The sequence below is a fragment of the Drosophila albomicans genome, chromosome 2R, assembly GCF_009650485.2.
Source record: "Drosophila albomicans strain 15112-1751.03 chromosome 2R, ASM965048v2, whole genome shotgun sequence".
Classification (NCBI taxonomy): domain Eukaryota; kingdom Metazoa; phylum Arthropoda; class Insecta; order Diptera; family Drosophilidae; genus Drosophila; species Drosophila albomicans.
The window spans coordinates 30,947,199-30,957,673 of NC_047631.2; the positions used below are offsets into that span (position 1 = coordinate 30,947,199).

The window sequence follows — 10,475 nt, forward strand, 5'->3', positions numbered from 1 at the left end:
GCTTATGTTATCGAATATCGCAAGCGCTGTATGCAGCTCACTAAATATTTTGACTAGCATTCAGAGGGTTGTAACTTAAAAATACTTATTGTCATTATTTTGTGAACGAACTGGCAACGCTGCGAATTCATATTTATATGCTTTGTCTGCGGCGCGACGGCGTCATTCTCTTTGCGAAAAGTAATCGGTTGGTTCGTCGTCGGTCAGATATTCTGACGTAGAAAAACATTAGTGGACGTCTGGGAAGTTGGTAGTGACGTGGCCATTTAGGCAAATTAACTTAACTATTGTTCTTAGTCAACTGCAACTTTAATTGCAACTAGCAGGATGAAGTATTTCCTGCTGCTAAGCATTTTGCTTTTAGCTGGTAAGTGTTGCCACGCTTTGTTAATGCCATTTTTCTTTTCTAGCCGGCATGTTAACCTAATTTCTCGTGTACAATTTAATTTTTCCAATTAGGAGCACATCAAATTGTCGCAGATGACGTTAATGATGCTGCTAGCACGGAAACCATTGACTTGAATTTGGGCTCTTTCAAAGAAGCCTCCCGCACAGGTAAGTGAAGGGTGAAAAGAGAAAGGAGATAAAGGCGAGTGCGGTCAACGCAATTGCTGCCTGCGTTTTGTACACGTCAGCGTTAAGCGTTTACCGTTGCAATTGTAGTAGACGCCCCCCTTCCTTATCTACGCATGTATATAGATACCCGCTTAAGCTAACGTGTCTCTGTATTTGTATGTATTGTTACGGTAGATGCCGAGACGCTGAAGCGCGAAGAGGAAGCTATTAAATTGGACGGTTTGAATGTTGCGCAGCTGAAAGAAATACGCGAAAAGGTTTGTAAACACAACCAGAAACAAACACGTATCTCTCCATCATACATATACACACCCTTACACACACACCTACACGCCTATAAATTCGCTCCATTTCATTCATTAAACATTTGTTGAATGGGCAAATATTTATTGTTTGCAAAGCTAAATATGTAATTTAGAGATCATATTTATTGCTTTTTTAAATTTTGATTTGTTTACTTATATTTTGTACGTTTCCCTGTACTTCTTTAATTAGTTTTATTCATTATTTTTTAATTTATTCTATTATTTTCTATATTCTTTTTGCTAAACCGTTTTTTAAATTTTAATTTACCTTAGTTTTGCTTTTTATTTTTCTTTTTTGTATTTTTTATTTTTTTATTTCATTATCATATTAGTTTCCAACCATCTTATTTAAATTTAAGACACATCCATAAGTTTCTATAATTATAAAATTATTCTTTATTTGTTTACAGGCTGAGAAGTTCACTTTCCAAACGGAAGTGAATCGCATGATGAAGTTGATCATCAACTCGCTGTATCGCAACAAGGAAATCTTCCTGCGTGAGCTGATCTCCAACGCCTCCGATGCCATCGATAAGATTCGTCTCTTGGCTTTGACCGATCGCAAGGAACTCGAATCCAATCCTGAGCTGCATATTCGCATCAAGGCGGATAAGGAGAACAAGGTGCTGCACATCCTGGACTCTGGCATTGGCATGACCCATCAGGATCTGATCAATAATCTGGGCACAATTGCCAAGTCCGGCACTGCCGATTTCTTGGCCAAAATGCAGGATCCCAGCAAGTCCGAGGGACAGGATTTGAATGATATGATTGGACAGTTTGGTGTCGGTTTCTATTCCGCTTTCCTCGTTGCTGACCGTGTGGTGGTCACCACCAAGCACAACGATGACAAGCAATACATTTGGGAGTCTGATGCCAACAGCTTCAGCATTACCGAGGATCCTCGTGGCGACACCCTGAAACGTGGTTCCATCATTTCTCTGTACCTGAAGGATGAGGCTCAGGACTTCCTTGAGGAGGACACAGTCCGTGAATTGATTCGCAAGTACTCGCAGTTCATCAACTTCCCCATTCTGATGTGGTCCAGCAAGACTGTGGATGAGGAAGTGCCCGTAGAGGAGGAAGCCAAGCCCGAGAAGACCGAAGATGATGTCGAGGAGGCTGATGAGGATGCCAAGGTCGAGGAAGACAATGAGGAGGATAAGCCAAAGACCAAGAAGGTGTCGAAGACCATCTGGGATTGGATGCTGATCAACGACAGCAAACCCATCTGGACACGCAAGCCTGCCGAGGTCACCGAAGAGGAGTACAACGCCTTCTACAAGAGTTTGACCAAGGACTCGAGCGAACCTTTGACCCAAACACATTTCATTGCCGAAGGCGAAGTGACCTTCAAGAGTTTGCTATACATTCCAAAGGTGCAGCCATCCGAATCCTTTAACCGTTATGGCACCAAGTCCGACAACATCAAGCTCTACGTGCGTCGCGTTTTCATCACTGACGAATTCAACGACATGATGCCCAACTATTTGAGTTTCATTCGCGGTGTTGTTGACTCTGATGATTTGCCTTTGAATGTGTCTCGTGAGAATCTGCAGCAGCACAAGCTGATCAAGGTGATCAAGAAGAAACTGGTACGCAAGGTGCTTGACATGATTAAGAAGATCAACAAGGAAGAATACGAGAAGTTCTGGAAGGAGTTCTCCACCAAGTAAGTGCTTTACTAGGCAGCTTTTAACTTAAGATACTTATTGAACATTTTTCGTAGCATCAAATTGGGCATCATGGAGGATCCCAGCAATCGTTCACGTCTCGCCAAGCTGCTGCGTTTCCAGACCTCAAATGGCAAGAGCGTCACCTCGCTGGCCGAGTATGTGGAACGCATGAAGTCCAAGCAGGAGCACATCTACTATATTGCCGGTGCCAACCGCGCTGAGGTCGAGAAATCGCCCTTCGTTGAGCGTCTTTTGAGCAAGGGTTACGAGGTGCTCTACCTCGTTGAGGCTGTGGATGAATACTGCATCTCTGCACTGCCCGAATTCGATGGCAAGAAGTTCCAGAACGTCGCCAAGGAAGGTTTCAAACTCAACGAGTCGGAGAAGAGCAAGGAGAAGTTCGAGACACTGAAGAACACTTTTGAGCCTTTGGTGAAATGGTTGAATGATGTCGCTCTGAAGGATCAGATCTCTAAGGCTCAGATCTCTGAGCGTTTGAGCAACTCGCCTTGCGCTTTGGTCGCTGGTGTCTTTGGCTGGACCGGCAATATGGAGCGTCTGGCTATGTCGAATGCCCATCAGAAGGCTGATGATCCACAGCGTAGCTACTATTTGAACCAGAAGAAGACATTGGAGATTAATCCAAGACATCCATTGATGCGTGAGCTGTTGCGTCGCGTCGAGGCTGATGAGGCCGATGAGACCGCCAAGGATATGGCAGTTATGATGTTCCGCACGGCGACGTTGCGTTCCGGCTACATGCTGCAGGAGACTTCCACGTTTGCCGACAGCATTGAGAAAATGATGCGACAAACGTTGGGCGTGGCTCAAGATGAACAGATCGAGTTCGATGAGGAGGAGGACGATGATGCTGATGATGTTAAGGCCAGCAGCAGCAGCGAGGCGAACACGAACGCCGAGGATGATGAGGAGGAGTCACAGCACGATGAACTCTAATTCCAGTCAATGAAATTTGTGTAAATATAAGAGATCTTCGTGGCATACAGACTGACTTCACAAGTAATCCATAACGCATTTTGAGGTACACACAGGAATACAGTACCGTTGCATCAACAGTACTTTGCTCCTCCTTAGCCACGTGCTTAGTTTCTAAGTAAGACAATTTCGTAATATTCCCGAAACACATCAAGCTCTCTGTGTGCTCAAAAACATAAAACGTAAACTTTATTCATAAATTATAAACAAATGAGATATGTATGAAAACTGAATGCGCTACCGTAAAGAAAAATATAAATGAATTGCTAAATGTAATATTTGCATGAGTCATTGTTTTTTATGGGGAGTGTCTTTTTAATTAAATATAGTAGGTCAATAGGGTTTTAATTGACCTTCCCACGGTTCAAATTACAATCGACCGTTATTCGATGTTGTTGCCCTGGTAGCAGCTAGCCATGCGTCGATAAATACACGCTGTTGTTATCGATTAAGTTATCGAGAGTTTTGTCAGCACTATTTGTGCGAAGTAAACACTGATAAATCGAACGCAGCTGTGGCGGCAAATACTGTGAAATTCTTGTTGTAAAGTTTTGATAATGGAAATTTGCATAAAATGGAGCATGTGCCGCACCTGCACCAACGACACTGGAGCTCTGCTACAACCGCTCTTCGACGACCCCAAAGTGGCGCAACAGCTGCAGCAATATGCCGGAGTTGAGGTACATATAAACAATGTTAAACTTTGCTCCCAAGGCGGCTCAACAATTAATTGTATGCTATTTTATGTAGTTAAAAGCTGACGATGGATTACCCGATCAAATATGTACAGTTTGTGTGGCAAACTTGGACTTGGTGCACACATTTCTAACGGGCTGCAAGAAAGCCGACGAACATCTGAGAAATGTGGTGCGTCGCACGATGTCCTCGAGAAGTTGCTTTCCAAAGGTGTCTTTGGAGTCTGAGGAGAAACCAGTGAAAGTGGCAACAGAGGCACGACAGCGCAAACAAATTATTTCGGAGAGAAACGCTAAGAGTTTGTTGACTTCTCGAGCTAAAGAAGCAGCCGATGAAACGGTTTTAATAAGCTCAGCAGTCAAAGAACTGGAGTTGTCGAAAATAACAGCGAAATCCCGCATTGACGACGAACAATATGTGGTTGTCATGAATCCCGCAACAACGACAGACACCGACGACAGCGAATACATCATAACCGATCATCACTACGAAGAAGACGACGAGCAGATTGAAGAGAACAATCTGCCAGCTGACGAACGATCCAGTGCAGATCTTGTGGCTGCTATTAAACTGGAGCAGGAAACTGCAGTGGCAACGCATTCCATTGACTTGGGCGCTGCTTGCGAGCCGTCTAATTTCCCTAAGCACAGCTGTTCCAAGTGCGGAAATTCGTTTCCAAATCGCACGCAGCTCAAAGCGCATTTGCGCACACATGGCAAGGAGAAGAGCTTCGAGTGCGAGTAAGTAGAAGACTCTCAAGATATAGACAATCTCTTGAACCCATTTCCTTAACAGACTTTGTGGCAAGCGTTTCAATGCCGCCTGCAATCTGACGACTCACATTCGGACGCACACAGGAGAGAAGCCCTTTGAATGCGCTCACTGCAGTCGTCGCTTTGCCGATCCCAGCACGCATCGCAAACACGAACGGTGAGTGATCTATACAGATTCCTTAATTCCTTATTTAATCTATCATTCCTTCCCTACAGGATGCACACGAATGAACGTCCTTATGCCTGCGATATCTGTGCCAAAACTTTTTCGTTGTCAACCACCTTGAAGGCTCATTTCCTTTCGCATTCCAATGAAAAACCGCGCAAATGTCATATTTGCAACAAAGGCTTTCGACTGCCACATCAACTAAAAGCCCATAAAAAGACACACGCTCATCGTTTCGAACTGGGGGTCACGTCCTACACCCAGGAGGAAGATGAAGAGGACGACTACTCAAGGAGCTGACTGCGCTTTAAAGCATAGCTTAGACTTTAAATTTTGCTCCTATGGTAGCCAAAATATACGATAAGAAAAAAGTACGATTGAAAATTAAATTGTATATTTTATATGCTTCGTCTAACTTAAAACTAATCCATATCCTGGTGGAGCATGTAACTGGTTGAGCTGGCAAACGCTTGCTCCTCTTTGCTGCGATGAGTCAGCGTTTGCAGATGCGCTTTCAGTTGATGCAGTAGCGTGAAGGATTTGGAGCAAATGCTGCAGCTGCAAAGTCGAGTTCATTTAGTATTCATTAGGGAGCGTATAAGTTAGATTGCAAAAATAATGCTCTACTCACTTGAAATTCTTTTCGCCCGAGTGCACCAGACTGTGATTCTTAAGGATGGCCGTGTGTGTGAACGTTTTCCCGCATTCCTTGCACTCGTAGGGTCGTGTGTTGGTGTGGACACGTTCATGACGCACCTTCTCGCTGCGATCGTAGAAATGTCGATCGCAGTAGAGACATTTATAAGGTCGCTCTCCCGTGTGGCGTCTAATGTGAGCACGCAACTCGCCCATTTGCCGAAAAGATTTACAGCAGATTCTAGAAAGGGAAAATAAAGTTTATTGATTTATAGACGTTCTCAAATCGAACACTGTGACTTACTCGCATTGATGTGGCTTGTAGTCGGTGTGCGCCATCATGTGGGCGGTGAATGCCGCCTTCTTTGGATACACATTGCCGCACAGATTGCACATGTATTTGGTGGGCGAATTCTCGCCTAGATTGTCAATTTTTAACGCAGGTTCTCCTTTCGTTTTGCGCTTCACTTTGAGTTCGTTGTCGGGTTTGCGCGGTCTGCCGGGTTTACGTTTCGCAGACGTTGTACTTGGACGTGGATCAGGCGATGGTGTGGGTGATAAGAAATCTTCATTGTCTTCCGAAAAGTTGCCATCGCATGTGTCCAACTTAACATCGTCCTCACTATACACCATGGACTGCTCCATTTCGACAGCTTCACACTGCTCATCATTATATTGTTGCTGTTCCAAATCAGTTATAATCTCTGGCAGTTTATGTTTGGCACTGGCTTCAGTTGCCTCAACTGTAGCTGCCACATTATCTGTCACATAGTTTTCCTCGTAATAGTCGACAACATAGTCCAGCTCAGCAGAGTCGGCAGACTGCATATCCTCTTCCTCCTCCTCATCCTCATCGTCATTGCAATTACTGTAATGTTTCAGTGTTTGCAGCTGCAGTGTTTCATACAAATATTCAAAATAGACACTTTCGCTAGCATTCAGCAAATCGTCCGGCTTCTCATGCCCCAGAAATGTGCTCTCCAAATACACCTGGGAGTTGAGACACATTTGACGAAAGCTGAACCACATTTTGACAAATTCACAGCAACGTTCGCAGACTTTTGTGGGCAGCAGCGATGAGCGTCGTATCTACAAAAAGTTTTTTTTTAATATACCCGAAATTGCTCACACTTAATAGGCTTACTCTGATGCCGCAGCAGTATTCAATTTGGTTATTCAGTCGCAGTTTGGCGGCCTCGTTATCATCTGACGCCTCCTCCTCCACTTCATCATTGTCCACAGCTGCATCCTCGGTAAAAAGCGTACGCATGGCATTTTCAGTGCACTCCCCAAGGCAAACACGACATTTGTTTCTATCAACCGGCGTTTCATCTGTCGTTTCCATTGTTAAACTAATAATCTACGCGCTTGCAACATTCACTGCAAGTTTTTTGTGGCTTTCAACTATTTTTTTGTTTACTGTCCACGATAGGCAGTCGATAACTGGTGAATCGATAGTAAGCAAGTCGGCGGATTGTTGTACACGATAACTAGGTAATTTTCGGGTATTTCAAACAGGTTAGCAGCTCATTCTCTAGCCGTGCAATTAAAATTAAGAACTTAATTGCATTTAATTAAAAATTGTCTAATAGGGTTTGTTTTAGTCTAGTTGCCACAGCATTCTTTTTTATTTCCTTTTAATTCTACAAATAGTAATAATGGTAAGGGTATGAAACAGAAAAATGTAATATTTGAATTTGGCGCCAATTGTCCATGGAGTAAGTCGATATGCATACAAATCCGGCATAATACTGATGAATGTAAATAATAAACAAAGAATATAAGAAAACTCTTCTGGAGTAAATTTGAGGTACCGATACCATAAAACATATATAGAAACTATGAGTACAAAAATTTACCAATATTATGTATGTAAAGTATATATATATAAAACTAGGACTTTTGTTTCTTGACGCGTCCATTTTTAACAGCGTTCTTCTTGTTTTTCGACTGTGTTTTAACCTTGAGCTTCTTTTTCTTATCATAGGCGCTAAATTCGACCGTATCCGAATCGTCCTCGCCACCATATTTCTCCAACAAACGATCCATCAGAGAATTATAGTTGCCCTCGCGTTGATTGCGACGCGCCAAAATCATTTGCTCCAAGCTGCCACCAGATTCTTGAGCCGCTTCGGCATCCTTCTGTTGACGACGCTCCCGCCGCTCCTTGATTATTTTTGCCTCCTCCGATTCTCTTGCGTATTTACGATGTCGTTTATTACGCTTTGCGGCCGGTTCCTCAGTGAATATTTTATACTCGGGCACATCCTCGCTAGCAATGAGGCCAGCAACGATTTCTTTGATGCGTGGCTCATCTTCCACGCCCATAAACGGCACATGATTCATCATATAGTTAATGCAGCCCTTGCCGCCCAAATAGGCCATCTTAATATCACGCAATTCCATGTCGGAGCCAATATATTCGCGCTCAAAGTTTGTGATATCTTGTTCGGTAATTGGCTTGAATATCTTCTCCCACAGTTCCATCCAGTTGGACAGTTTACCCTCATCATCGTCGTCGATGATGCCCTGTTCGTCGTATAGGCCCCGCTTCTGTGGGTCAGTCAGCACTTGATAAATCTTCGAGAGCACTTTGAATTTTTCGGTGGATTCTTCTTTTTGCGCCTCGGGAACTCGATCGGGATGTACTAGCAGCGATATCTTGTGATAGGCCTTCTTGATGTCCTTCTCGGCGGCATCCTTGTCTATGCCCAGCAGCTTGTACACATCACGCGTATCAAAGTACTTTTCACACAAATCCAAAGTAGACATGATTCCAATAGTTCTTCTAAATATTAATTTGGCTGCGGCTTTTTTGTGCTACTGCTGACAGCAATTAAAGTGCTGGAAAGTGCTCAATTGAGATGCCAGTGCTAAAAAGGCGGCACAATTATCTGTCAGAGGGCTGCCATTTGGTGTGTTGTTTGAAATACCTAATTCACTTTTGTGGTATTTTTTGGTGTGTTATTACTTGTTAAGTTGGCTGCGATTGGGCCGACTTCCTTTTCCGTGTTAGCTGTGAAAGAAAAAACATGCCGGTGGGTGCAAAATTTATCAAAAATATGCATTTTATTGCGGAAAATTTGCGCAAACAAACGCTAAAACTGTGTAGAAGTGTGCGCGCTGCAGTGTGGCATATGCAGCCCAAGCATTTACTGTGATCAAATGCACAATATGGCTTAAAAACGACGCGTCTGTGAAATGCTTGCTCTTCCACACACGCAGTCATATGCGAGTGTGTCTGTGTTGTGTGTGTGCGTTCGTGGGCAAAGCAAAAGCATGCTCAAAAGCTGAAAGCGCGTAGCACCAAATATATTACTGATGGTTGTGAAATTGATATTGAAATGAATACAATGTTGTGAACTGTGCGAAACTCATAACCTACAATTGTATGGCATTTGTTTTGGCAATAAGAATAATAATTTTTAAAATCTCTTTTGCAGCTAGCAAAAGATTTATTGCACCCTCTGCCCGCTGAGGAGAAACGCAAGCACAAGCTGAAGCGCTTGGTGCAGCACCCCAACTCCTACTTCATGGATGTCAAGTGCCCAGGATGCTACAGAATCACAACCGTGTTCAGTCACGCTCAGGGCGTTGTGGTTTGCGCTGGTTGCGCCACCATTCTGTGCCAGCCAACTGGAGGACGCGCTAAGCTCACAGAAGGTAAGTGCTGTTGCTTAATGCCTCGCCTGCACTTTTTTGTATTCATTCATTCATGTATTCCATGTCTTTCGCAGGCTGCTCGTTCCGCAGGAAGCCACAGTAATTTGGGATGCGTCTTGATGAACCACAAATTATTAATTTTTTAATAAACACTAAAAACGTAAAGAAACTACAAAAAAAAACATTTGAGCCGTTTTCATTCAATTCATGCCAATCTTATAGACGATGCCGTCGATGTTTTATGCAAATGGAGAAGGATTCGCCAACAACAACAGCACACAGTCTAAAGTCTCTTGTAGAACATTTCGGCAGCGGCAGCAGCAGCAACAATTTAATATATTATTAATAAGTAGTTTTAAACTGCATTGAATGATTGATGAGTTAAACTGGCTGTAAAATAGAGAGAAAAAGCGTCCTTTTAATATATGATTTTTGCGTGTGTAAAAGCTGAAGCTTCTGAAGAACATTAAAAAATTAACGATGTTGTGGTTAGCAATGAGAATTTGCGTGTGGCTTTGTCTCTTTTCAGTCAAGAATACTGAATGCTTCTTAAACATTTGGCTGATTAGCTCTATTCTGCGAAGTATTGTTTTTTAATGCATAACGCTAATTAGGGAAATTTGTGAGCAGCCAAGATTGACGTGATAAGCTGGTTTAAATTTAAATCGGCTTGCCGCCAAAAGTAAACGCTGGAGACAATAACAGTGCCAAATTGAGTAAAAATATCGGCTTAACAGAGTTGTGTGATAAGTATATCGCAATAACATATGGTGATTATCGATTTAACAGCTGTTATTTGTGTTCGCTGGTTGCATCCCCGCGCGTGTTCATTGTATTTGCAAATGCTGCCGCATTGGGTATTTTTGGCAACTCAAAATATATAAATTTACTAAGTATTTTTTTTGAGTTTTTAATTTAAAGTCGAGCTTGAAAGTTCCCACATATTCTATATTGACATTGAAAGTAACGCCTCGTGCTGTCAACGTGC

General features: G+C 43.0%; 5 protein-coding genes across 5 annotated transcripts; 3 read left to right on the forward strand and 2 right to left on the reverse strand.

Moving 5' to 3' along the window:
- Nucleotides 1-160: 160 nt before the first annotated feature.
- Nucleotides 161-3,829, forward strand: LOC117573292 (endoplasmin). Its single transcript, XM_034256395.2, has 5 exons — nt 161-367; nt 460-555; nt 751-833; nt 1,292-2,553; nt 2,611-3,829. Exons 1-5 carry the CDS (start codon nt 328-330, stop codon nt 3,512-3,514), a joined length of 2,385 nt encoding a protein of 794 aa, XP_034112286.1. The 5' UTR covers nt 161-327; the 3' UTR covers nt 3,515-3,829.
- Nucleotides 3,830-4,031: 202 nt separating this feature from the next.
- Nucleotides 4,032-5,589, forward strand: LOC117576635 (zinc finger protein 572). Its single transcript, XM_034261561.2, has 4 exons — nt 4,032-4,233; nt 4,304-4,989; nt 5,045-5,179; nt 5,239-5,589. The coding sequence occupies exons 1-4, from the start codon at nt 4,111-4,113 to the stop codon at nt 5,486-5,488; spliced, it is 1,194 nt and encodes a 397-aa protein (XP_034117452.1). The 5' UTR covers nt 4,032-4,110; the 3' UTR covers nt 5,489-5,589.
- LOC117576634 (zinc finger protein 420) lies at nt 5,566-7,271 on the reverse strand. Its single transcript, XM_034261560.2, has 4 exons — nt 6,969-7,271; nt 6,129-6,913; nt 5,820-6,065; nt 5,566-5,746 (listed from the first exon to the last, which is right to left on the reverse strand). Exons 1-4 carry the CDS (start codon nt 7,167-7,169, stop codon nt 5,611-5,613), a joined length of 1,368 nt encoding a protein of 455 aa, XP_034117451.1. The 5' UTR covers nt 7,170-7,271; the 3' UTR covers nt 5,566-5,610.
- A 153-nt stretch (nt 7,272-7,424) lies between these two features.
- Nucleotides 7,425-8,693, reverse strand: LOC117576636 (J domain-containing protein CG6693). Its single transcript, XM_034261562.2, has one exon. It carries the CDS (start codon nt 8,594-8,596, stop codon nt 7,718-7,720), a length of 879 nt encoding a protein of 292 aa, XP_034117453.1. The 5' UTR covers nt 8,597-8,693; the 3' UTR covers nt 7,425-7,717.
- A 49-nt stretch (nt 8,694-8,742) lies between these two features.
- LOC117576638 (40S ribosomal protein S27) lies at nt 8,743-9,989 on the forward strand. Its single transcript, XM_034261564.2, has 3 exons — nt 8,743-8,862; nt 9,268-9,487; nt 9,562-9,989. The coding sequence occupies exons 1-3, from the start codon at nt 8,857-8,859 to the stop codon at nt 9,588-9,590; spliced, it is 255 nt and encodes an 84-aa protein (XP_034117455.1). The 5' UTR covers nt 8,743-8,856; the 3' UTR covers nt 9,591-9,989.
- Nucleotides 9,990-10,475: the final 486 nt, after the last annotated feature.

Bases quoted from the DNA above. Each gene is read 5' to 3' on its own strand.
- LOC117573292 (XM_034256395.2), top strand. From the start codon at position 328: ATGAAGTATTTCCTGCTGCTAAGCATTTTGCTTTTAGCTG. The intron at 556-750 runs GTAAGTGAAGGG...TTGTTACGGTAG, and splicing joins CAAAGAAGCCTCCCGCACAG to ATGCCGAGACGCTGAAGCGC. The intron at 834-1,291 runs GTTTGTAAACAC...ATTTGTTTACAG, and splicing joins TGAAAGAAATACGCGAAAAG to GCTGAGAAGTTCACTTTCCA.
- LOC117576635 (XM_034261561.2), top strand. From the start codon at position 4,111: ATGGAAATTTGCATAAAATGGAGCATGTGCCGCACCTGCACCAACGAC. The intron at 4,234-4,303 runs GTACATATAAAC...TATTTTATGTAG, and splicing joins AGCAATATGCCGGAGTTGAG to TTAAAAGCTGACGATGGATT. The intron at 5,180-5,238 runs GTGAGTGATCTA...CCTTCCCTACAG, and splicing joins ACGCATCGCAAACACGAACG to GATGCACACGAATGAACGTC.
- LOC117576634 (XM_034261560.2), bottom strand. From the start codon at position 7,169: ATGGAAACGACAGATGAAACGCCGGTTGATAGAAACAAATGTCGTGTT. The intron at 6,914-6,968 runs GTAAGCCTATTA...AACTTTTTGTAG, and splicing joins AATACTGCTGCGGCATCAGA to ATACGACGCTCATCGCTGCT. The intron at 6,066-6,128 runs GTAAGTCACAGT...TTCCCTTTCTAG, and splicing joins TACAAGCCACATCAATGCGA to AATCTGCTGTAAATCTTTTC.
- LOC117576636 (XM_034261562.2), bottom strand. From the start codon at position 8,596: ATGTCTACTTTGGATTTGTGTGAAAAGTACTTTGATACGCGTGATGTG.
- LOC117576638 (XM_034261564.2), top strand. The intron at 9,488-9,561 runs GTAAGTGCTGTT...TGTCTTTCGCAG, and splicing joins ACGCGCTAAGCTCACAGAAG to GCTGCTCGTTCCGCAGGAAG.